At 45.0% G+C, this 25,991-nt stretch overlaps 2 protein-coding genes and 1 long non-coding RNA gene across 5 annotated transcripts in view; 1 reads left to right on the plus strand and 2 right to left on the minus strand.

Moving 5' to 3' along the window:
* LOC138357111 (uncharacterized) overlaps positions 1-25,991 on the plus strand; it is a 192,827-nt gene that overhangs the window by 114,012 nt on the left and 52,824 nt on the right. The window lies entirely within an intron of this gene.
* Positions 72-11,621, minus strand: LOC123771454 (arylsulfatase A-like). The gene is given in 14 exon segments (XM_069313696.1): positions 72-680; positions 1,614-1,749; positions 1,889-1,997; positions 2,265-2,395; positions 4,029-4,153; positions 4,400-4,566; positions 5,456-5,509; positions 5,511-5,589; positions 7,640-7,817; positions 7,820-7,841; positions 8,859-8,972; positions 8,974-8,983; positions 10,862-10,945; positions 11,184-11,621. Coding segments are annotated over 14 exon segments (1,740 nt in total). The 5' UTR covers positions 11,453-11,621; the 3' UTR covers positions 72-418.
* Positions 13,398-24,606, minus strand: LOC123771452 (arylsulfatase A). Of its 3 annotated transcripts, XM_069313697.1 has the most exons (12): positions 23,534-24,397; positions 22,237-22,320; positions 21,602-21,725; positions 20,798-20,997; positions 20,325-20,457; positions 17,602-17,768; positions 16,238-16,362; positions 15,375-15,505; positions 15,005-15,113; positions 14,740-14,875; positions 13,652-13,817; positions 13,398-13,621 (listed from the first exon to the last, which is right to left on the minus strand). In XM_069313697.1, exons 1-12 carry the CDS (start codon positions 23,926-23,928, stop codon positions 13,541-13,543), a joined length of 1,851 nt encoding a protein of 616 aa, XP_069169798.1. In that variant the 5' UTR covers positions 23,929-24,397; the 3' UTR covers positions 13,398-13,540. The 3 variants fall into 3 exon arrangements, with proteins under 3 accessions (XP_069169798.1, XP_045619938.2, XP_069169799.1); XM_045763982.2 differs by having other exon boundaries at positions 13,398-13,817; positions 23,534-24,606; XM_069313698.1 differs by having other exon boundaries at positions 13,398-13,817; positions 22,237-22,340; positions 23,815-23,989.

Consider the following 25,991-nt stretch of genomic DNA (forward strand, 5'->3'; position numbering starts at 1 on the left):
CTAGACCATACTAATTCTTAAATATACATTATCATGGTATTTAGGTTAAATATACTAAATAATAAGCATGATTAGGTTTGCTGTCATTTTTATTATACCCAATTATGTTGCTATAGTGTTCAAATACTCATATTACAGCCCCTAGCATAACAAGCGCTATGTCATGGGTTCGTATCCTGGCCGGGGAGGATTTACTGGGCGCAAATCCTTAACTGTAGCCTCTGTTTAACGCAACAGTAAAATGTGTACTTGGATGAAAAAACGATTCTTCGCGGCAGGGGATCGTATTCCAGGGACCTGCCCGAAACGCTACGCGTACTAGTGGCTCTACAAGAATGTAACAACTCTTGTATATATCTCAAAAAAAAGACTGAAGACTGACTCAGATGACGCAGCATAGTGCTAGAGTGTGTAATATCTACAGCCACTGCCAGAATGTTGGTGGTTGTGGGCCTTGGAGGAGGTAGCCCTTGATGTGGTTGACGGGACGAGACGGGAGAGGACGAGACGGGGCAGGACGAGACGGGGCAGGACAGTCGCAGCACCCGGGGAAGGGACTACAGGACGGAAGGGTACAGCAGGGCTCCGCCATCGGGTCGACGACTGTGGTTCGCGCCTCCATCCATGTCACGGTTGCCATGTGCTCCTCTCGCCACTGTGTCAGCATATTCAACACCTCGCTGTTGAAAAAAATATGGCAACAATTGGCGATGACGGGCGAAAGGTTGTGTGTGAAAGTGTCCGTTCCATCCGGCCAGTCGACGCCGGATGGAACGGAATAACAAATGGGAGTTCAGTCCCAATTATTCCGTTCGAGTGAGTTATGTGAGAGTGGAACCCAGAGTTACTACTGCGTCTTGAAGACGTGAAACATCGGACTACATTTGAATTATTAAACAATTCAGTATGATAATTACATGACTCGAAAAATATATAACAAACTAATAATTTAATAATCCGTTCACGCCATTGGGTTCAAGAACGGAGTGATCACTATACAACATTTTATGGGCAAAATTAACTCAAGTATATCGTGCTGATGCTTACCTAAGTCTGCTTGCGGGGGTTGAGCTCTGGTTCTTTGGTCCCGCCTCTCAACTGTCAATCAACTGCTGTACAGATTCCTGAGCCTACTGGGCTCTATCATATCTACATTTGAAACTGTGTATGGAGTCAGCCTCCACCACATCACTTCCTAATGCATTCCACCTGTTAACTACTTTGACACTGAAATAATTCTTTCTAGTGTCTTTGTGGCTCATTTGGGTACTCTGGTTCCCTTTGTTTGGGGAACAAGACAGACAGTATAGCATTCCCCTTGGACGGTAGAGCGACGGTCTCGCGTCATGCAGGTCGGCGTTCAATCCCCGACCGTGCAAATGGTTGGGCACCGTTCCTCTTCTCCGTCCCATCCCAAATCCTTATCCTGACCCCTTCCCAGTGCTATAGTCATAATTGCTTAACGCTTTCCCCTAATAATTCTTTTCACCCTAAAATACATTCTATAATTTTTGTAAATGAAACTCTTCAATATCCCCTCCCTGTACGTTCGTGCATGTTAACCGCTATACAAAGTAGATTTGAGAATGCCATCCGGTATCCATCGAACTCACAGGTACTTGGTGTCGTTGCTGAGGTCGTAGCGCTCGCCAGGGTCGTGCTGGAGGTTGTAGAGGAGTGGAGGGTTGTGGGGGGTGAGGGGGTGGCTGGCCGGACACATGGGGTCGTAGTTGCCCCCGTCTGACAGGGCTGAGGGCAATAAAACAGTTATTAGGCAACGAGTAACAGTAAAATGAGATCAAGTCCAAGCACAGTGTAAAGTTCTGGTGATTCCCCTCCCCCCCTCCCCCCCCCCCCCCCGTGCCACAGAGTGCCTGGCATAGCTCACCTGACCCCAAGGTGTAGAAGTGAGCCTTGTAGGTGCCATTTGTAACAGCAAAAGGCCCAAGAGACTGCGTAGGCGCCTGTGGGTACACTGGGTACATCTTCCGGGGACTCTGGTGGTACAGTGGTGGTCCAGTGTTAATGATGGAATTAACAATTGGTTAATTTATTAATGCTGGAGTATACAGGAACGCGTGTTCGATACTATTGTATAGCTCCAATGATCATAGATCATGTTCTAGTGATTAATGCTAATGTTAGCTACACACGCGTCGTATTCCAGTGAGCGCCGAGAGGGCTAACTCTGGTACACTTGCATGTTATAGAATTTAGGAGAGAGAGACCCTGGGGAGAATTTAGGGTCTTGTCCACCGACCCACCTGAGCCAGTGGGTCCCTGAGGAGGGGAGAGATGTCGACGCCGTCGAGGGTGAGGTCAGAGGTGTCGAGGTTGACCAGGGTAGCCAGGGTGGGCAGCACGTCAAGGGTCGACGCCAGTCCCATACACCGACCTGATAATAATTAAATAATTTTGCCGGAGGGGAAGGTAGCCTGTGTATAAATATAAATTAAGCTTATATCGTGGACAGCTTTAGCTGTCTTGTCCGCGTCATCACGTTAGACAACACCTATATGAGGTGGTAGCCATCCATATGAGGTGTTGAAACTCTTGCCATGTATATTATATATGTAGTTTATAATGGATGTTACAACATTCCTTGTATCTGTTTTACATGCTGGGTGTTCAAGTGCCTGAAGAGCTGACTTTGAATCACAGACAATTATTTTTGAGTGCATTAATAGCCAGTTGTAGTGAAGCTAATTGTGCATGTGTGGAGCTAAGCCAGGTGTTTAGGCTGACATTGTCTGTGTACATCTGTTATATTGTATACCTTACAGGCTGCTGTAGTGCGACCTGTTGACATTTGAACAGAGCCATTAGTGTAAGTATAGTGTTCACATGGCCGTAAATTATTTATAACAGAATCAATAGTGCCAAGTGTTGTTCCTTCTAAAAGTACTGGATTTTCGTTACTAGTTTTTGCTGGAAGGTGTGTTTGTTACTTGTAGTTCAGGGAATGTCAAGGTAAAGATACCTTCCAGTCGGCTGTGATTTAAATTTTGCCCCGAGGGGCGAGTTTATTGGGCAGCGCCACTCATTGTGTGAGTGGACATACAGCCATACCAGCATGTACTAATGGAAAGTATCTCCAATAGGAAGAAAACCCGCTGGGTTGTTCATCCTGTCACTTGTACCCAGACATAGCTTGGACTTGCTTAAACTCTTTAGCGCGCCTGAGTCGTACCTAAACGACGCGTACAATACCGGTATTTTGACCAGTAGTTGCGGTAGCATCGTAAATTTACGCGCGATTAAAAAATATTTGTATAAAATCCAATTCTTATTCGATCGACTTGGGGATAGTATGAAAATGTTTGCCATTAAATTGCCGTTTTCTCTAATAGGCACATGGCCTATTTGGGAGAACGGCATTATATTGTAACTTAGTGGAAAGACTATTGTATTGTTGACACGGCGAGGGTAATCGCCCACTTCACACACTCTTGGTGTGAGCCGCGATCATGATTCTACATCTATATGCATGTGTTCGTGTAGGGAATTTAATTGCGATCACAGTGATACCAAATTTAACGCTGTAGGACAAGTGTGGAGTTGACAACCCTGAAAAGAATAGAAACATTTCGTCGCTGTTTGGAGCTCACGGCTAGTGATCGATGTATCAATGTAGTTCTTTAGCTTTTTTGTGTGATTTAACTCATGCTTTGGTGACATATACATATGTTCTTATATGTTCTTATAGATCATTCTGTTGCGAACACATTGGTACAAAAATGAAATCTGAACATCGAAAATTAAGGTCAGGACAGCGAAAAGAGTATGCACTTTTCAGTGTTGCCGCTCGGTCACCCGAAACCGCCGAGCGCATGTGGGGGTATGTCCAGTCCATTTCGCCGAGGGCGTCAATTAATTGTCTCAAGTGCTGTGATCTGATACAGCTGGCACTCACTCACTCAAACTAAATTGTAGCTTAGGGAGAACAGTCAAAAGGATCTTAAAATGGAATATTGATGGCAGGGTAATGAAGAGATATAACGCGATAAGAGTGGGCTAGTAACACAGACCTGGGGTGATGTGCGGGGGCCAATGGACGATGGCTGGCACCCTGACTCCTCCCTCCCACGTGGTCCCCTTGCCACAGCGCAGCGGTCCTGCGCATCCTCCGCGCTCTTTCCGCCTCAGGCTCGGTCTAATTCAAAACACTCATTAATAGTACTCATTTAATGAGTCAATTAAATAGAAACTCACGTGTAAACTTTTAAAATATCTAATTGATATTAGATATTAGGAATCGAACCCAGGACCATATGTATATATATACAAAATAAACGTGAATTACAACCACATAGAAACGAAGATATGTCTGAGCGCCTTCGTGTATGCAACTTGCGTATGCAGATAGTTTAATAACCCACACACCGGGGTCGTGACCTACCCGTTGTCTGAGGTGAACCATATTAGGGTCGAGTTGATAAGGTTGAGGTTGTTGAGCTGGTCGACGACCTGACCTACAGCCCAGTCCAGCTCCTCCAGGGAGTCGCCGAAGGCTCCTCGTTCACTCCTCCCGTAGTGATCCATCGAGGCGAATTGCGGATGGTGTACCTGTGTTTTATGTAGAATATTGGTTAAAACGGAACGATTGGGCATGGTGGACGTCTTTAGGGATATTCATACAAGGAGCCCTAAACCTGTGACTGATGTGCGTATACCTTACTGGCTGCTGCAGTGCGACCTGTTGACATTTGAACAGAGCCATTAGCCAGTCTCCGTGGTGTAGTGGTAAGACACTCGCCTGGCGTTCCGCGACCGCTATGTCATGGGTTCGTATCCTGGCCGGGGAGGATTTACTGGGCGCAATTCCTTAACTGTAGCCTCTGTTTAACGCAACAGTAAAATGTGTACTTGGTTGTAACAACGATTCTTCGCGGCGGGGATCGTATTCCAGGGACCTGCCCGAAACGCTACGCGTACTAGTGGCTGTACAAGAATGTAACAACTCTTGTATATATCTCATTAGTGTAAGCATAGTGTTCGCGGCAGGTTCATCATGCCCCCAGTAAGTTTTACTCATTTCAGGCTTACTCATGAGATGAATGGGTGTGTCTGATGGAGCATCTAGACCACTCCTAAGCTGGGCAATCAGGATATGATGATGGTGGAAATGAAAGAAAACTAGACTGGTCAACTTAAACTTGTTAACTTATACATGGCGAAAAGACGAAGTAGTTGACGAATAACGGATAAATGGGTGAAATATCTTAGTGATGAAATGGGAATGGAAAAGGGAAAGAGGCTTAGTGGAAATATAAAGAAAAGTATATGAAATGGACAGATAACAAACAAGGAATTAGAGGAAATGACAGAGAAAATATAAATCCTAGAAACAGGAAGCTATGGAATGGAAAACGAAATAGAGATTGAAAGAGAATATAGTTAGGAAATGGAACAGGAAGTAGATAAATAGCCAGTGGGCTAAAACTAAATAACTCACATGGTGGAAGGGGAAGTAGAGGAAGAATGGGCTGCCAGCGGCGGCCGCGTCCCTGGATGAAGTCTCGCGCTCGCTCCACCAGACGCCCTGTGAGGCTCGTCAAGTCCACCGGCTGCTCCACGACCGTCGTGTTGCTGGAAGTATAGAGTAACGTGGTCTGTACCCTCTGTATCATGCCCAGTCTGGGCATGTGGAGTAACGTGGTCTGTACCCTCTGTATCATGCCCAGTCTGGGCATGTGGAGTAACGTGGTCTGTACCCACTGTATCATGCCCAGTCTGGGCATGTGGAGTAACGTGGTCTGTACCCACTGTATCATGCCTTGCCTGGGCATGTGGAGTAACGTGGTCTGTACTCACTGCATGTGGCGTAACGTAAGAGAAAAATGTAATGTTATTCTCTTAGCGTTGTTTACCCTACACTTTCCTGGCCTTCTGCGGCAAAAGATGAATTTATTGATATATGTAAGTTACCTTTAATGCGGCCATTGGCTCTAGTCTTGTACAGTAGGACATTAACAGGAAGTACCATAGACAGGTTGGTAGAATTATGTTGCTCCATGGAAGGTTTAAAGCCCAGGTTTGAGTAAGTCTAGTTAGCTCCTGGGCCCGCCTTCATTGTCGCCAACTTGGCCAGGTTGACAGCAACGGCTCTTAGCTTCTGGTCTTATAATCCGTATTTGTTAGTAGTAATGAACCTCTGTACAACCTGTGGCATAGTGTACGAACGTTAAGTCGTTCGTACATTTATAGATCTTGTTACACTAAGGTGAGGTAATTATCAGGCGGAAGCGGTTAGGCCAGTATAACAATACATTTGGACTATCGGGAATCGAACGGCGACCTTGCAAAAAGCGAGGGTCATAATTCTACCCATCAAGTCAAGTGGCTGGTACCGTAGCTGTACAGTGATTAGCCCAAGTTACATAATATATCTTCATCTTACCTTACTAATATCACCTTAAGCAAGTATTATAATCATTGAAGTGAATGGCATGAAGAAAAATTGCGACCAAACGCTGGAATGTTGGGAGATGTGAGACTTAGCTAGAAATTACCTGCTTAAAATTATCTGTTAGATTGGGGACCTTCCCGAAACACTATGCATGTTAGTGGCTTTACAAGAATGTAAAAACATTAATGCTTTGTACTCCTATAAACCCAGTGAACTTTCTTGTATATATATATATATATATATATATATATATATATATAATATATATATATATATAATATATATATATATATATATATATATATATATATATATATATTGTGACGATAATCTCCTTCAAGAGATTGAGCCTGCTCTTCCCTCCAAAAATTACGTCTTCACAATTATATAAAAAGACTATGGAAGAATGTCCAACAACAACACCAGCACCAGCAAGGCTTGCCAGGGTGAGCAGAAACGTATGCAACCAGCCACCTGTTCGAACTCCAACCACCAAAACTACCCGTTGATCGCTACGGCTCCGCTGATTGGTCGCCGGTCTGGCTGCACCTGCACTCGCCCCCCAATACTACCTGATGTCTGGGGTCGCCCCAACATCAGTCCTCAGAATGTTCCGTGCTTTCGTAGCCAGCACTCCTCCCAGCTAGACGTAGCGTGTACTGAGAGAGGGTGGTGGCTTTAAGCCAATATTCCAGCACCTCCCACTTAACTGTTGTATTGCACTTCTTGTTATTTTGCCTTAACGTAACTTTTCATTGTGTCATTTAAGTATTCTTATTATTTTGATTGATTGATTTTATTATACATATTTGTTTGTGCATTATTTTTCATGTTTTGATTTATTTAACGTAATTAAAATTTCATTGTTAAAGTTTACTTGTGTTTTGTGTGTCTTCTCCTTACCTTACCACAGACGAAGTTCCAGTTTTTCTATTTTTTTTTATAACTATGTGACGAGGCCATACCCTAGCCTTAAACAGCCGAACACCAACGCGTTACCGTCACAATATATATATAAACTGGGAAGACTAGAGACCCAAGAGCGGCCAGTTTCATGTTCCAGCGCCTCAGTGTCGCTGTTCAGAGGGGAAATGCGTGCTGTATCTTGGGTACGCACCCGACCCCTGAAGAGCTGGACGAGGTCTTCGAACACTGATTGGTATATTGTTATATAAGTGTGTGTTTTCTGTAAACTGTAGCATTGCAATATATATAAATATATAAATAAACTTACCTGAAGAGGGACATGACACATGAGAACTCGGGCACTGTTCCAGGCAGGGCTGGTCGCCTGGGAAGCACACCTTACAGGGGCACATGTCGTGGGAGTAAGGCACTCCCAGGTACTGGTCGAAGCCATAGTGGGTGGGGAGGTACTCTCCAGTGGTGCCAACCCCCAGGTGCCATTGCCCACTATCAGGGTGCGGTAACCCTGTCAAGACACACACACAAAACTAGATGAAAGTAGAAGTGTGAGTTGGAGTGAAAGTTGTGGCTCTTGTGTCTCTTATTTATGATTGTCGTTGATGCAAGCACTAAGGGAGTGAACCTCTACATTGTACCAAAACTAACATGTCTGTTGTCCTCGGCTTATTGAACTGTCTCGTCTTGGAAACTGTCTCAGCCTGTCTCAAAAGTAACTGATCCAGTCTTTTAATTGTCTTTTACGCTTAACAAAAGGTTTTATCGTTCGTTTTGTTGGGACAGGCAGCCTGTGCATATATATGGAAGTCCTCATAAGGTAGAACTACTGACCCTCTTCAAGATGCGTCTCCATAACAAGTTGACTAACTCTTGGGCACCTATTTACTGCTACGTGAACAGAGACATTAGGTGAAAGGAAACGTGCGTGTGGGAGGGAGTTATCAGAGGAAAGTGCCAAGCAATTACGACTATATAGCACTTGGAAGGGTCCAGGATGAGATTTGGGATGGGAAGGGGGGGGGGTAGGAATGGTGCCCCACCACTTGGACGATCGGGGATTGAACGCCGACCAGCATGAAAGGAACGAGACCGTCGCTCTACCGTCCAGCCCAAGTGGTTGGGTAAAACGCCTGCCAGGTCACCTCGCTGCGATACGCTATGCTACGTTCGAGAAGGGAGTGATGCTGCTTTGTTCTCAGGCGATAACGTTTAATCTTTTAGACATATTGACAGCTTCCCAGCTAGAAGAAACACAGAGTTCGAAACCCACTCACTTATATTCCCTAAAATGATTCTCGTACACTAGAATTATTGACATTAAATGATAACGAGATAAATTAACATTTAAATCATATCACTTCATTACATTACATTTATTTATTACTGCTACAAACATGATTCAACTTCATTTGCTTTAAATAATGTAATTTTTCTAGTATACATTAAATAGTAAAAATATAGATTTTGTTTTGTTCACGAAGTTGATGAGAGGAAATTCAGGGTAATACTTAAGATGGCGCCTGACCTTATCCTTGAGGAGGGCGGCGATGGTGGTCTCGTTGTGTGGGAGTCCGAGCTGCTGTCTGGGGAGAACGCGGTCCGGGTACACTCCACTCCGCACCTGCAGCCGCCCCGTCAGGGAGTGACGCCCTGTGGGGCACGGACCATAGCCTCAGAGTTGTGGGGATCGTAGTTGGTGGATGCTAGGCTAGTCCTGTTTAACCCCGCCCCCTTCTATGGGGTTCGTACTAGGCTAGTCCTGTTTAACCCCCATCCCTTCTATGGGTTCGTACTAGGCTAGTCCTGTTAACCCCATCCCCTTCTATGGGTTCGTACTAGGCTAGTCCTGTTTAACCCCCATCCCTTCTATGGGTTCGTACTAGGCTAGTCCTGTTTAACCCCCATCCCTTCTATGGGTTCGTACTAGGCTAGTCCTGTTTAACCCCCATCCCTTCTATGGGTTCGTACTAGGCTAGTCCTGTTTAACCCCATCCCTTCTATGGGTTCGTACTAGGCTAGTCCTGTTTAACCCCATCCCCTTCTATGGGTTCGTACTAGGCTAGTCCTGTTTAACCCCATCCCCTTCTATGGGTTCGTACTAGGCTAGTTCTGTTTAAACCCCCATCCCTTCTATGGGTTCGTACTAGGCTAGTTCTGTTTAAAACCCCCATCCCTTCTTTGGGTTCGTACTAGGCTAGTCCTGTTTAACCCCATCCCCTTCTATGGGTTCGTACTAGGCTAGTAATGTTTAACCCCCATCCCTTCTATGGGTTCGTACTAGGCTAGTTCTGTTTAAACCCCATCCCTTCTATGGGTTCGTACTAGGCTAGTAATGTTTAACCCCCATCCCTTCTATGGGTTCGTACTAGGCTAGTAATGTTTAACCCCATCCCTTCTATGGGTTCGTACTAGGCTAGTTCTGTTTAACCCCATCCCTTCTATGGGTTCGTACTAGGCTAGTCCTGTTTAACCCCCACCCTCCTCTGTAGGTTCGTACTAGACTGGTCCTGTTTAAAACCTATTTCCTCTGTTGGTTCGTGTTAAGCTAGTTCTGTTTAAACCTACTCCTTCTGACTTTTTATTTATTTATTTATTAGCAGATTGACCCTTCAGTCTCCTTGTAAGAAGAGTTACAATACGTTGTGTTGGGCTTGTCATCCTTCTCTTTATAGCCTCTAGTACATTGACCATTGCACCAATGTTTTTTTTTTCTGTTTTTTATTTCCCGTTTTCCCCGTTAGTGGATTTCTTGCGTTCTTACTTATATCCCATAACGTAAATTAATCTGTCTCCATAAGGGTGGGTTTATAATTCCTGGGATTAAAGTTTTCATGTATCCATGACATCAATAAATAACAGTAGGATGGGTTACTGTAGATAAAAGTACATATTATGGACCGTTAATTGCAACCCCACCCCCCCCCCAAAAAAAAAAAAATAATCCGTTTTGTAGTATTTTATTTCCTAGCCTAGTAGTACATGCATTATGCGCTTAATTCAGCCTATCCTCCTAAAATGAAAGTACCGATATGTAGTGATGGACCACCTGAATGTTAGCTTTTTGTGTTATTGAATTTGGACAAGCCGGAAACTTATTAACCACAGCATAAATATTAATTCCCAACGTCTCCTAGCAACCCTAGGCCTAATAAACGCTACCTTAGGCCTAAAATAGTGCTTATGTGTGCTATACTAAGACTATGAATATTTAAGTTTGTTTTTTTAGATTAATTTTCTTCGGACTATGAAATTAATACTAGAAAAACTACTTTTCTCTTGGACCATCATTACATGTTGGTACTTTCCACCAAATAGTTACTTCAAGTATTATCATTTCAGGAGGATGAGTGTACTGAAATAAATCTAAGATTGCGTGTGTTTGGCCTAGGATTATTTATATAGGCCTAGGATTGTTTATATAGGCCTAACACACATTAGATTGACGGATTAATGTGCACCACGACTTGTTATGGTGTTTAGAATGCCAATGGTCCTAGAACGTGACTTTTGGGGACCCCAAACACTCACCTGGAGGGGCTGCAGATGGGGCTGGTGACGTAGAACTGTGTGAAGAACCTGCCGCCCTCAGCCAGTTCGTCCAGACGGGGCGTCCTGTAGGTTGTTGCATCAGGCTTTGTACAATGTTTAATGTTGACGGTTAAGAGATCCACACATTACTGAACATGATTCACTCAATTTGAGAGAGTGCAATGGAATATTTAACTATATGAGCAACTATAGGGTCACAGCTAGTTGCTGAGACCATATACAAGCCTTATGAAATGCATATACACAATCTGAGAGCAATATATATTATTTAAATTGTATTTATATATCTATGGCGACCAACCTGGAGGTAGGATGACCAGAGATGCTGAGGTCACCATAGCCCAGGTCGTCAGCTAGGAGGAGGACAATGTTGGGCTGGGTGGTGATGCTGGCCCTCTCCCCCGGCGGCCACTCCTCCTGCACCTCAGGACTGCCTCTCTCACCCAACACTAACTTCTCCTTATTAATCTCAATGTTCTGTGCGTCCACCGTGTCCGCACCTCCTCTCACACTTCTCACCTCACCTCTCACCAGACTCGCCACCAAGCAGAGAGCGAGAATTGGTTTCATTGTCGAATATACCTCTAGCGAGGGCACTGTGGCTGTCAGCAAGTTGTAGATATAATGGTAAAGAGAGACTTTGTGGATGTTGGGAGTCAGCAATATTGGTGACAGCTGGCGGGACGCGTAGAGCAACAGGACAGCGCTCTGCTTGTCCCACTGCCTGGCTAATGCTGAATCATTTGCGCTGGTCCAGCTGGTGGAAGTCACTGAGCAGATAAGAGGCTATCAGAGCCCCATGTGTTTGTACTCATCTACAGATGTACTCAGTTAGATGTTCTCGCAAGGTCGAGTGTCTGCTCCGATGCCCCGGTTTTTCAAATGTATACTTTAATGCAACTATGTCTGGGTACAAGTGACAAGATGAACAACCCAGCGGAGTTTCTTCCTGTTTGGGGGCGAACATATATGCTGCCATGGCGGTGTGTTCACTCACAGGATGAATGATGCTGCCCAATACTGTCACTATGGCGGTGTGTTCACTCAGAGGATGAATGACGCTGCCCAATACTGTCACTATGGAGGTGTGTCCACTCACAGGATGAGTGGCGCTGCCCAATACTGTCACTATGGCGGTGTGTCCACTCACAGGATGAGTGACGCTGCCCAATACTGTCACTATGGCGGTGTGTCCACTCACAGGATGAGTGACGCTGCCCAATACTGTCACTATGGCGGTGTGTTCACTCACAGGATGAGTGGCGCTGCCCAATACTGTCACTATGGTGGTGTGTCCACTCACAGGATGAGTGACGCTGCCCAATACTGTCACTATGGCGGTGTGTTCATATATATACCTTAAGCTTGTATTGAGGTCCCCGCAAGGTCGAACTACTGACCCTCCCTAAGATGTAAACCAACAATAGAGGCGGGACCAAAGAGCCGAAGTTCAACCCGCGCAAGCACAACTGTAACAGCTCAACAGTTGTTTAACTCCATATTTTCGGCTAGGTGAACAGACGCATTAGGAGAAAGGAGACGTGCCTAATCATTGCTGTCCCGCCCGTGAATCGAACCTGGGATCCCTGATTGGGAGTCGGGAACGTAGCTGAGATATGAGGACAAGGACTTGGGATATCAAGACGAGGGTGATGGAGTAGTTAGTGCCCAAGCACTTGGACTATCGGGAATCGAACGCTGACCTTGCAGGAAGTAAGGTCAGCTCCAAAAACCCAATCCAAGTAGGTCGGGCCTTTTCAACGTCCACCGATCCATAGACGTAGGTTAACCGCGCTGACACCCAACCAATTGCTGGCGAGACCCAAGTGTGTTGGCTCAAGGGATTTATTGACGAGTCTATCCTTCATAAAATCCACTGAGCAGCGCACGTTTTCTTTCAAGCTTATTTTTACTCACCAAAGAAAATGAACACACTTTGTTAGTATAACCTTACAAAACTACGACAATCAATCGGGATTTGTTTATCTGAGGGTCACTATGTTTAGTGGCCTTGAGGAGCACAGCAAGCCGACGGCTTGTCAGAAGTCCCCTCATCAATTCATTTTTGTTGTCGAGATCCCAAATCCTTATCCTGACCCCTTACAAGTGCTATATAGACGTAGGTGATCTGGCTTGACGCTTTCTCCTGATAGAATATTTTTACAATAAGAACTTCCCGATATCTAAAGATGGGAAAATATTGTACAGATATTGAAGACGGGATCACATGAGTAGTTCATTCCATACTATAAGAAACTGAAAGGGTTTACAGCAAAAAAAAATACTTTCTGCCCGAAACGCATTGCGTAATAGTGGCTTTAGGCATTGTATGTACTAGCTCTATCTATATATTTGATCCATTAATGTAACATCACTTGTATGTATGTACCTTACCTGAATAAACATATTTATTTATTTTATACTTTAACAGGGGAACGCTTTCAGGCTAATATAAACGGCCATACTAATTCTTAAATATACATTATCATGGTATTTAGGTTAAAAATACTAAGAATAAGAATGATTAGGGTTTGCTGTCATTTTTATTATACACAATTATGTTGCTGTAGTGTTCAAATACTCATATTACAGCCCCTAGCATAACAAGACTGAAGACTGACTCAGATGACGCAGCATAGTGCTAGAGTGTGTAATAATCTACAGCCACTGCCAGAATGTTGGTGGTTGTGGGCCTTGGAGGAGGTAGCCCTTGATGTGGTTGACGGGACGAGACGGGAGAGGACGAGACGGGGCAGGACGAGACGGGGCAGGACGAGACGGGGCAGGACAGTCGCAGCACCCGGGGAAGGGACTACAGGACGGAAGGGTACAGCAGGGCTCCGCCATCGGGTCGACGACTGTGGTTCGCGCCTCCATCCATGTCACGGTTGCCATGTGCTCCTCTCGCCACTGTGTCAGCATATTCAACACCTCGCTGTTGAAAAAAATATGGCAACAATTGGCGATGACGGGCGAAAGGTTGTGTGTGAAAGTGTCCGTTCCATCCGGCCAGTCGACGCCGGATGGAACGGAATAACAAATGGGAGTTCAGTCCCAATTATTCCGTTCGAGTGAGTTATGTGAGAGTGGAACCCAGAGTTACTACTGCGTCTTGAAGACGTGAAACATCGGACTACATTTGAATTATTAAACAATTCAATATGATAATTACGTGACTCGAAAAATATATAACAAACTAATAATTTAACAATCCGTTCACGCCATTGGGTTCAAGAACGGAGTGATCACTATACAACATTTTATGGGCAAAATTAACTCAAGTATATTGTGCTGGTGTTTACCTAAGTCTGCTTCTGGGGGTTGAGCTCTGGCTCTTTGGTCCTGCCTCTCAACTGTCAATCAACTGCTGTACAGATTCCTGAGCCTACTGGGCTCTATCATATCTACATTCGAAACTGTGTATGGGGTCAGCCTCCACCACATCACTACTAATGCATTCCATCTGTTAACTACTCTGACACTGAAATAATTTTTTCTAGTGTCTCTGTGGCTCATTTGGGTACTCTTGTTCCCTTTGTTTGGGGAACAAGACAGACAGTATAGCATTCCCCTTGGACGGTAGAGCAACGGTCTCACATCATGCAGGTCGGCGTTCAATCCCCGACCGGTTGGGCACCGTTCCTCTCCCCCGTCCCTTCCCAAATCCTTATCCTGATCCCTTCCCAGTGCTATAGTTGTAACGGCTTGGCGCTTTCCCCTAATAATTATTTTCACCCTAACATACATTCTACATTTTTTAAATGAAACTCTTCAATATCCCCTCCCTGTACGTTCGTGCATGTTAACCGCTATACAAAGTAGATTTGAGAATTCCATCCGGTATCCATCGAACTCACAGGTACTTGGTGTCGTTGCTGAGGTCGTAGCGCTCGCCAGGGTCGTGCTGGAGGTTGTAGAGGAGTGGAGGGTTGTGGGGGGTGAGGGGGTGGCTGGCCGGACACATGGGGTCGTAGTTGCCGCCATCTGACAGGGCTGAGGGCAATAAAACAGTTATTAGGCAACGAGTAACAGTAAAATGAGATCAAGTCCAAGCACAGTGTAAAGTTCTGTAGATTCCCCTCCCCCCTCCCCCCGTGCCACAGAGTGCCTGGCATAGCTCACCTGACCCCAAGGTGTAGAAGTGAGCCTTGTAGGTGCCATTTGTAACAGCAAAAGGCCCAAGAGACTGCGTAGGCGCCTGTGGGTACACTGGGTACATCTTCCGGGGACTCTGGTGGTACAGTGGTGATCCAGTGTTAATGATAGAATTAACAATTGGTTAATTTATTAATGCTGGAGTATACAGGAACGAGTGTTCGATACTATTGTATAGCTCCAATGATCATAGATCATGTTCTAGTGATTAATGTTAGCTACACACGCGTCGTATTCCAGTGAGCGCCGAGAGGGCTAACTCTGGTACACTTGCATGTTATAGAATTTAGGAGAGAGAGACCCTGGGGAGAATTTAGGGTCTTGTCCACCGACTCACCTGAGCCAGTGGGTCCCTGAGGAGGGGAGAGATGTCGACGCCGTCGAGGGTGAGGTCAGAGGTGTCGAGGTCGACCAGGGTAGCCAGGGTGGGCAGCACGTCAAGGGTCGAAGCCAGTCCCATACACCGACCTGATAATAATTAAATAATTTTGCCGGAGGGGAAGGTAGCCTGGGTATAAATATAAATTAAGCTTATATCGTGGACAGCTTTAGCTGTCTTGTCCGTGTCATCACGTTAGACAACATCTATATGAGGTGGTAGCCATCCATATGAGGTGTTGAAACTCTTGCCATGTATATTATATATGTAGTTTATAATGGATGTTACAACATTCCTTGTATCTGTTTTACATGCTGGGTGTTCAAGTGCCTGAAGAGCTGACTTTGAATCACAGACAATTATTTTTGAGTGCATTAATAGCTAGTTGTAGTGAAGCTTAGAAGTACTGGATTTTCGTTACTAGTTTTTGCTGATAGGCGTGTATGTTACTTGTAGTTCAGGGAATGTCAAGGTAAAGATACCCTCCAGTCGGCTGTGATTTAAATTTTGCCCCGAGGGGCGAGTTTATTGGGCAGCGCCACTCATTGTGTGAGTGGACATACAGCCATAGCAGCATGTACTAATGGGAAACATCTCCAATAGGAAGAAAACCCGCTGGGTTGTTCATCCTGTCACTTGTACCCAGACATAGCTTGGACTTGCTTAATTGTCTCAAGTACTGTGATCTGATACAGCTGGCACTCACTCACTCAAACTAAATTGTAGCTTAGGGAGAACAGTCAAAAGGATCTTAAAATGGAATGTTGATGGCAGAGTAATGAAGAGATATAACGCGATAAGAGTGGGCTAGTAACACAGACCTGGGGTGATGTGCGGGGGCCAATGGACGATGGCTGGCACCCTGACTCCTCCCTCCCACGTGGTCCCCTTGCCACAGCGCAGCGGTCCTGCGCATCCTCCGCGCTCTTTCCGCATCAGGCTCGGTCTAATTCAAAACACTCATTAATAGTACTCATTTAATGAGTCAATTAAATAGAAACTCATGTGTAAACTTTTAAAATATCTAATTGATATTAGATATTAGGAATCTGTTACGACCCTGGGTTCATCAGTAGAAACCAGAGGTCAAATTGAGCTAAATAAATGACTTTATATTATTTGAGGCGCCTGTCGACGCGTCTCTGTTTGTATCTTCCTTGCCAGACGTAACACGAATCTTGTTTCTCACAGAGCATTTAAAGACTGAGCTTGTGGTTGATTATTAATTAATAAAATAGGCATCAACTATGTTTACAAATGATTAGAAAGTATTAGTAAAGTAGATCTGAGTAAACTTGGATATAGGGCTGCTGTACGATTAGCTGAGTAGTCGGCCGGCAGCGAGTCAACTCGGGAGTTCTGGGACTAGAGGCTGAAGTGGTCTTCTCTGGCTGGCGTCGTTGTGTAAACATCTCTACTGTGTTGCTCTGCATCCCTCGCCCCTTCCTCCTGCTTCTCTCCCTTACCTTATTCTGTGTCTAGTTTACCAAGCTAAGTAATGTGCTGTATTCTCGTTTCTGGCATAAGTGTGTATTAATGTGTATAGTATTAATTAATTAGGGTATCACTAGTGTTTATATTGCTAAGCTACTCTAAGGGGGGGGGGGGTCCCAGTGGAAGCACGTGGGCACCAGTAGTACCAGTAAGCTACCTAGAGTCCTTGCTAGTGTCCCTTGCCTAGTAGACTTTACCCTAGCTTGTCCCCAGTGTAAACCTTGTATCCTGTCTATGTGGACCAAGGCTTTTAACGTAAGATAGTGTGGTAAAGTAATTATTGTTATTGTTGTGAATGTATATGGAGGGTTGTTAAGAGGGTTTAATAAATTAGTTTTAAAGGAGTATCCATTCTTCCTGTGTAGGAGATCAGTGATCTACCTCTAAGCTGACCTTTTCTGGAAGCCACTATAGACATTACTGTTTTATATTTTTATTGGAGGCCGGGCCTATATGATCTCCATTACTTGTGATACATCTTAATTCTAACTGCTGACCCTACTCCATAATAATACTAGATCCCCCATAGTGCCTACATTTATAACAATATCGAACCCAGGACCATATGTATATATATAAAAAAAACGTGAATTACAACCACATAGAAACGAAGATATGTCTGAGCGCCTTCGTGTATGCAACTTGCGTATGCAGATAGTTTAATAACCCACACACCTGGGTCGTGACCTACCCGTTGTCTGAGGTGAACCATATTAGGGTCGAGTTGATAAGGTTGAGGTTGTTGAGCTGGTCGACGACCTGACCTACAGCCCAGTCCAGCTCCTCCAGGGAGTCACCGAAGGCTCCTCGTTCACTCCTCCCGTAGTGATCCGTCGAGGCGAATTGCGGATGGTGTACCTGTGTTTTATGTAGAAGTAAGTAATTATCAAAAGAAGGCACCAAACCGGGAAGGCTATGTAGCACCATCAAATGTGCGGAATAATCAGAGGGCGCTAAATATTACCAAGGATGCCAATACGAGAACAAAAACGCATAAGGCGAACGATATCAAAAGTATCCGAGTCACCAAGCATTCCATTGAGGGACAGACGACCGTGAGGGGCGGTCGGAAAGCAAGACACGCTCATCCTGGAAGTCAGGACATTCAAGGACATGCACGACCGTAAGAGGGACAATGCAATTAGGACAATAAGGAGCGGGGCGGCGCTCCATCAAGTGACCATGGATTAAGCGAGTATGGCCAATATGCAACCTCGCCAGAGCTGTTTCCCATCGCCGGTTACGGTGGCAGGAGGACGGCCATGAGGAAACACAACATTTAAGAGTACGAAGTTTGTTACCAGTAACAGACGACCAAGAAAGCCTGTCAACGGGTAAGAATGGAGGAATGGATAACCGGGTAAAAGTCGGAATATGGAATACCTTTACGAGAGATGGGACAAGAGCGGACAGCTTCCTTGGCGGCAGCATCTGCACGCTCATTTAAAGACACACCGATATGGCTGGAAACCCAACAAAACTCAACCGACTTAAATTTACTGTGGACAAGAAACAGCCAATGCTGGATCTCGACAACTACTGGATGAACTGGATTAAAGGACCCGAGAGCCATGAGGGCACTACGCGAGTCAACAACAACTACAAAGAAAGACTGACAACAAGAAAGCAGGAGACGAAGAGCATAGAGAATAGCATAAAGCTCCGCTGTAAAGATGCTAGTCTCCGGAGGTAAGGGACACATATAAGTGCGATCAGGAAAAACAACAGAGTAGCCAACACCGTCCGCAGACTTAGACCCATCAGTGAAGACAGAAACGGAGCGGGAGTGAGAAGAAAAGTGCTCAAGGAAAAGGCGTTTTAGAACTGTAGGAGGGGTAAAAGCTTTAGTGATGCGGGTCAAGGATGTACAAAACTGCGGAAGGGGGACTCTCCACGGGGGGCAAAGAAGGAACAACACGAGGAGAAACATTAGAAACACGAACGGAAAGAGAATCCTGTAAGCGAGATAACCGGACAGAAAGAGGGAGGTGGTGAAGAGGAACAGGAACCGCAGGAGGGGTAAAAGTTAAAGCACGACAGAGGCGAGAGGAAGGATGTTGTAAGGACCGCGCAAGATAGCGAAGACAGTAGCGATCACGGCGGTCCTGGAGAGACAGAAAGCCAGTATCAACATACAAGCTAAGGACGGGAGTCGAACGAAAGGCACCAGAACTGAGGCGCAACCCAGTATGGTGCAAAGCATCAAGGCGACGAAGAGTAGAAGGAGAAGCAGATGAGTAAGCAGGGCAACCAGAATCGAGCTTAGACAGGACGAGAGAGGAATGTAAAGCAAGGAGAGTGCGCCTATCTGCTCCCCAAGAAGTATGGGACAAGACCCGAAGGAGGGTAAGGGCCTTAGAGCACTCAACACGGAGGTAAGAGATATGGGGAGACCAAGACAAACGAGTGTCAAGGAATAACCCCAAAAGCTTCGCGGAATCTTTGTACTCAAGGGGATGACCATAAAGTGACAAAGAGGGACGAAGAGCGACCCGTTTCCTAGCAAAAGACATGGCACAAGTCTTAGAAGTAGAGAACTTGAAGCCATGATCGGTGGCCCAAGACGACACGGCATCAATCGCAAGTTGAAGCCGGCGCTGAAGGAGAGGCGAATCATCACCCTGACAGCAAAGGGTAAGATCATCGACATAGAGAGCGGAGAAGACACCTGAAGGAAGAGAGGAAAGAAGACCATTGAGGGCAACCAGAAAAAGAGTAGTGCTCAGAACACTACCCTGGGGCACACCTTCGTACTGCTGAAAAGAGGCAGATAGAGCGGTACCATGTTTTATGTAGAATATTGGTTATAACGGAACGCTTGGGCATGGTGGACGTCTTATTCTTAGGGATATTCATACAAGGAGCCCTAAACCTGTGACTGATGTGCGTATACCTTACTGGCTGCTGCAGTGCGACCTGTTGACATTTGAACAGAGCCATTAGTGTAAGCATAGTGTTCGCGGCAGGTTCATCATGCCCCCAGTAAGTTTTACTCATGTCAGGCTTACTCATGAGATGAATGGGTGTGTCTGATGGAGCATCTGGACCACTCCTAAGCTGGGCAATCAGGATATGATGATGGTGGAAATGGGAGAAAACTGAACTGGTCAACTTAAACTTGTAAACTTATACATGGTGACGGACGAAGTAGTTGACGAATAACGGATAAATGGGTGAAATATCGTAGTGATGAAGTGGGAATGGAAAGGGAAATTCGCTTAGCGGAATTATAAAGAAACGTATATGAAATGGACAGATAACGAACAAGGAATTAGAGGAAATGACAAAGAAAATAAAAACCCAAGAAATGGAAGCTATGGAATGGAAAACGAAATAGAGATGTAAAGAGAACATAGTTAGGAAATGGAACCGGGTGTGGATCAATAGCCAGTGGGCTAAAACTGAATAACTCACATGGTGGAAGGGGAAGTAGAGGAAGAATGGGCTGCCAGCGGCGGCCGCGTCCTGGATGAAGTCTCGTGCTCGCTCCACCAGACGCCCTGTGAGGCTCGTCAAGTCCACCGGCTGCTCCACGACCGTCGTGTTGCTGGAAGTGTGGAGTAACGTGGTCTGTACCCTCTGTATCATGCCCAGTCTGGGCATGTGGAGTAACGTGGTCTGTACTCACTGTATCATGCCCAGTCTGGGCATGTGGAGTAACGTGGTCTGTACTCACTGTATCATGCCCAGTCTGGGCATGTGGAGTAACGTCCTCTGTACCCACTGTATCATGCAGTGATACATGATATTGTGTGGCCCAAGCTACATAATATATCTTCATCTTACCTTACTAGTATTACCTTAAGCAAGTATTATAATCACTGAAGTGAATGACATGATGAAAATTTGCGAACAAGCGCTGGAATATGGGGAGATGTGAGACTTACCTGAAGAGCGGACAGGACACATCCTGGTTCCAGCACTGTTCCAGGCAGGGCTGGTCGCCTGGGAAGCACACCTTACAGGGGCACATGTCGTGGGAGTAAGGCACTCCCAGGTACTGGTCGAACCCATAGTGGGTGGGGAGGTACTCTCCAGTGGTGCCAACCCCCAGGTGCCATTTGCCCACTATCAGGGTGCGGTAACCCTGTCAAGACACACAAACAAATCTAGATGAAAGTAGAAGTGTGAGTTGGAGTGAAAGTTGTGGCTCTTGTGTTTCTTGTTTATGATTTGCGTTGATGCAAGCACTAAGGGAGTGAACCTCTACGTTGTACCTAAACTAACATGTCTGTTGTCCTCGGCTTATTGGACTGTCTCGTCTTGGAAACTCTAGTTCAACCTATCTCAAAAGATCCAGTCTTTGAATTGTCGTTTATGCTTAACTAAAGGTTTTCATCGTTCGTTTTGTTAGGGTCAGGCAGCCTGTGTATATATGTGGAAGTCCTCCCAAGTTAGAACTACTGACCATCCTCAAGATGCATCTCCATAATAAGTTAACTAACTCCTAAAATGAATCTCATACACTAAAATTTTTTACTTTAAATGATAACGAGATAAATTAGCATTTAAATTATATCACTTCATTATATTACATTTATTTATTACTGCTACAAACATAGCTGATTCAACTTCATTTGCTTTAAATAATTTAATTTTTCTAGTATACATTAAACAGTAAAATATATTTTTTGTTTTATTCACAAGCTGATGAGAGGAAATTCAGGGTAATACTTAAAATGGCGCCTGACCTTATCCTTGAGGAGGGCGGCGATGGTGGTCTCGTTGTGTGGGAGGCCGAGGCTGCTGTCTGGTGTGAAGGTACCCGGGTACACCCCGCTCCGCACCTGCAGCCGCCCCGTCAGGAGTGATGCTCTGTGGGGCACGGACCATAGCCTCAGAGTGGTGGGGATCGTAGTTGGTGGATGCTAGGCTAGTCCTATTTAAACCCGCCCCTCCCCCCTCTGTTGGTTCGTGCTAGGCTAGTCCTGTTTAAACCTACTCCTTAGGTTCGTTCTAGACTAGTCCTACTCCTTCTGTTGGTTCGTACTAGGCTTGTCCTGTTTAAAACCTAATCCTTCCGTTGGTCCGTACTAGGCTACTTCTGTTTAACCCTACTCCTTTTCACTTGTTATTTATTTTTTTATTTATGTATTAGCAGATTGAGACTTCAGTTCCTCTGTAAGAAGAGTTACAATACGTTGTGTTGGGCTTGTCATCCTTCTCTTTATATGCTCTAGTACATTAACCATTCCACCAGTTATTTTTCTGTTTCTATTTCCCGCTTTCCCCGTTAGTGGATTTCTTGCGCTCTGATTGATTCTGATATGGTGTTTAGAATTCCAATGGTTCTAGAACGTGACTTTTGGGGACCCCAAACACTCACCTGGAGGGGCTGCAGACGGGGCTGGTGACGTAGAACTGTGTGAAGAACCTGCCGCCCTCAGCCAGTTCGTCCAGACGGGGCGTCCTGTAGGTTGTTGCATCAGGCTTTGTAAAATCAAATCAAAATCAAAATGTTTATTTAGGTAAGGTACATACATAAAAGAGATTTTACAAAGAGTGATGGATTTATCGTTAGGGCTAGTACATACAATGCCTAAAGCCACTATTACGAAAAGCGTTTCGGGCATAAAAAAACTTAAATGACTAAAGCTTAATACTAATTGAGTATAAAGAGTAAAATGAAAACATGGAATGAAAGCATAGCTGAAAAAGCAGCACAAATACAATTCTGTCTACAAACAGCGCTCTTTAAAAAAAAAACAGACATTGGATGACATTAGAGGGGTAAGGTAGGTTACAGGGAATTTATTAGGTATAGCTTCGTTTTTATCTTAAACTGGTTGAGAGAGGTACAGTCTTTAACATGGTTGGGAAGGTCATTCCACATTCTGGGTCCCTTGATTTGTAGAGCATTTCTAGTTTGATTAAGTCGTACTCTAGGAATATCAAAACTGTATTTATTTCTGGTGTGGTGCTCATGGGTTCTGTTACAACCTTCTATGAAGCTTTTGAGGTCAGGATTGGCATTACAGTTTAGCGTTTTATATATGTATAATACACATGAGAGAATGTGCAGTGACTTAATGTCTAACATATTCAGAGATTTGAGTAGGGGTACCGAGTGATGTCTTGGGCTAGAGTTGGATATTGTCCTAATAGCAGCTTTGTGTTGAGTAATTAGAGGACGTAAATGATTTTGGGTAGTAGAACCCCAAGCACAAATACCATAGTTGAGATATGGATAGACGAGGGAGTAATAGAGAGTCACCAGAGCAGGGCGTGGTACATAATATCTGATCTTAGAAAGAATGCCAACAGTTTTTGAAACTTTTTTTGATATATTTAGAATGTGGCCCTGGAAATTCAGTTTGTGGTCAATGAGAATGCCAAGGAATTTGCCATCTAATTTGTTACAAATTTGGGTATTGTTTATTTTGAGATTTATTTGATTAGAGGATTTATTGTACAATGTTTAATGTTGACGGTTAAGAGATCCACACATTGCTGAACATGATTCACTCAATTTGAGAGAGTGCAATGGAATATTTAACTATATGAGCAACTATAGGGTCACAGCTAGTTGCTGAGACCATATACAAGTCCTAGGAAATGCATGTACACAATCTGAGAGCAATATATATTATTTAAATTGTATTTATATATCTATGGCGACCAACCTGGAGGTAGGATGACCAGAGATGCTGAGGTCACCATAACCCAGGTCGTCAGCTAGGAGGAGGACAATGTTGGGCTGGGTGGTGATGCTGGCCCTCTCCCCCGGCGGCCACTCCTCCTGCACCTCAGGACTGCCTCTCTCACCCAACACTAACTTCTCCTTATTAATCTCAATGTTCTGTGCGTCCACCGTGTCCGCACCTCCTCTCACACTTCTCACCTCACCTCTCACCAGACTCGCCACCAAGCAGAGAGCAAAAACAGGTTTCATTGTCGAATATACCTCTAGCGAGGGCGCTGTGGCTGTCAGCAAGTTGTAGATATAATGATAAAGAGAGACTTTGTGGATGTTGGGAGTCAGCAATATTGGTGACAGCTGGCGGGACACGTAGAGCATCAGGACAGCGCTCTGCCTTGTCCCACTGCCTGGCTAATACTGAATCATTTGCTTTGGTCCAGCTGGTGGAAGTCACTGAGCAGATAAGAGGCTATCAGAGCCCCATGTGTTTGTACTCGTCTATAGATGTACTCACATGTTCTCGCAGGGTCGAGTGTCTGCTCCGAAACCTCGTTTTGTTTTCTTCAAATGTTGTATACTTTAATGTAACTGTGTCTGGATACAAGTGACAAGATAAACAACTCAGCGGGGTTTCTTCCTGTTTTTTTTTTTTTGGGGGGGGGGATATATCCTGCTATGGTGGTGTGTTCACACACAGGATGAGTGACGCTGCCCAATATTGTCACTATGGCGGTATGTCCACTCACAGGATGAGTGGCGCTGCCCCAATACTGTCACTATGGCGGTATGTTCACTCACAGGATGAGTGACGCTGCCCAATACTGTCACTATGGCGGTGTGTCCACTCACAGGATGAGTGGCGCTGCCCAATACTGTCACTATGGCGGTGTGTTCACACAGGATGAGTGGCGCTACCCAATCCTGTCACTATGGCGGTGTGTTCACTCACAGGATGAGTGACGCTGCCCAATATTGTCACTATGGCGGTGTGTCCACTCACAAGATGAGTGGCGCTGCCCAATACTGTCACTATGGCGGTGTGTCCACTCACAGGATGAGTGGCGCTGCCCAATACTGTCACTATGGCGGTGTATTCACACACAGGATGAGTGACGCTGCCCAATACTGTCACTATGGCGGTGTGCACTCACAGGATGAGTGACGCTGCCCGATATTGTCACTATGGCGGTGTGTCCACTCACAGGATGAGTGGCGCTACCCAATCCTGTCACTGTTAACATTTTTTAATGTTGCTACACATTATCTCCTTAGATTTATCTGTTAGATTAGGGACCTGCCTGAAACGCTATGCATGTTAGTGGCTTTACATGAATGTAAAATCATCAATGCTATGTACAGTACTTTCATAAACCCAATGTACCTTCTTGTAATATATATATATATATATATATATATATATATATATATATATATATATATATATATATATATATATATATATATATATATAAATCAATCAATAAATAAAAGTTCTGGAGGTTGAGAATGGTGGAACATTTAGAGAGGACCAACTTTGTAATGAAAGGGCAGCATAGATTTTGAAAGGGAAAGTCATGCCTGACAAACCTGATTGAGTTCTATGACAAAGTTACTAAAATAAGACAGGAAAAAGAAAGATGGTTCGACTGTATTTTCCTAGATTAAAAAGTATTTAACACTTCCTCATGAAAGTACTGTTACATAAGATAGAGAAGCTTGCTGGGATAAGTACAGAAATACTGCACTGGGCAAGGGAGTACCTGAAGGACAGAACTCAAAGAGTCAATCTTCTTGAGATCTTGAGGTTATCTTGAGATGATTTCGGGGCTTTTGTGTCCCCGCGGCCCGGTCCTCGACCAGGCCTCCACCCCCAGGAAGCAGCCCGTGACAGCTGACTAACACCCAGGTACCTATTTACTGCTAGGTAACAGGGGCATAGGGTGAAAGAAACTGCCCATTGTTTCTCGCCGGCGCCCGGGATCGAACCCGGGACCACAAGATCACAAGTCCAGTGTGCTGTCCGCTCGGCTCCTTTCCTGACCGGCTCGTCAAAGAGGAGGTTTCAAACTAGAGGAAAGTAACAAGTGGGGTCCCACAAGACTTGGTTCTGGGATCGACGCTGTTGTAATTTATGATCGACCTACCCGAGATGACGAACTCGCGTATGTCAGTGTTTCCAGATGATGCAAAGCTGATGAATGTAAAAACAGAGGAGATTTGTAGGTTGATATGGGTGGGTTGGAGTGTGGGTAGTGGTTGATGTGGGTCAGTGGCAGTAAAGGGGTTATATGGGTGGGTGGGAGTGTGAGCACTGGTTGATATGGGAGAGTAGGCATTTGTTGATATAGGTGGGTGGAGGTGTGTGGGCAGCAGTTGATGTAGGCATCTAGGTGTTCATTTCCCACAGGTTTATCAAGGTCATCCGTAGACCAACGGCTGAC

The sequence above is a fragment of the Procambarus clarkii genome, chromosome 76 (assembly GCF_040958095.1).
Source record: "Procambarus clarkii isolate CNS0578487 chromosome 76, FALCON_Pclarkii_2.0, whole genome shotgun sequence".
Taxonomy (NCBI): Eukaryota; Metazoa; Arthropoda; class Malacostraca; order Decapoda; family Cambaridae; genus Procambarus; species Procambarus clarkii.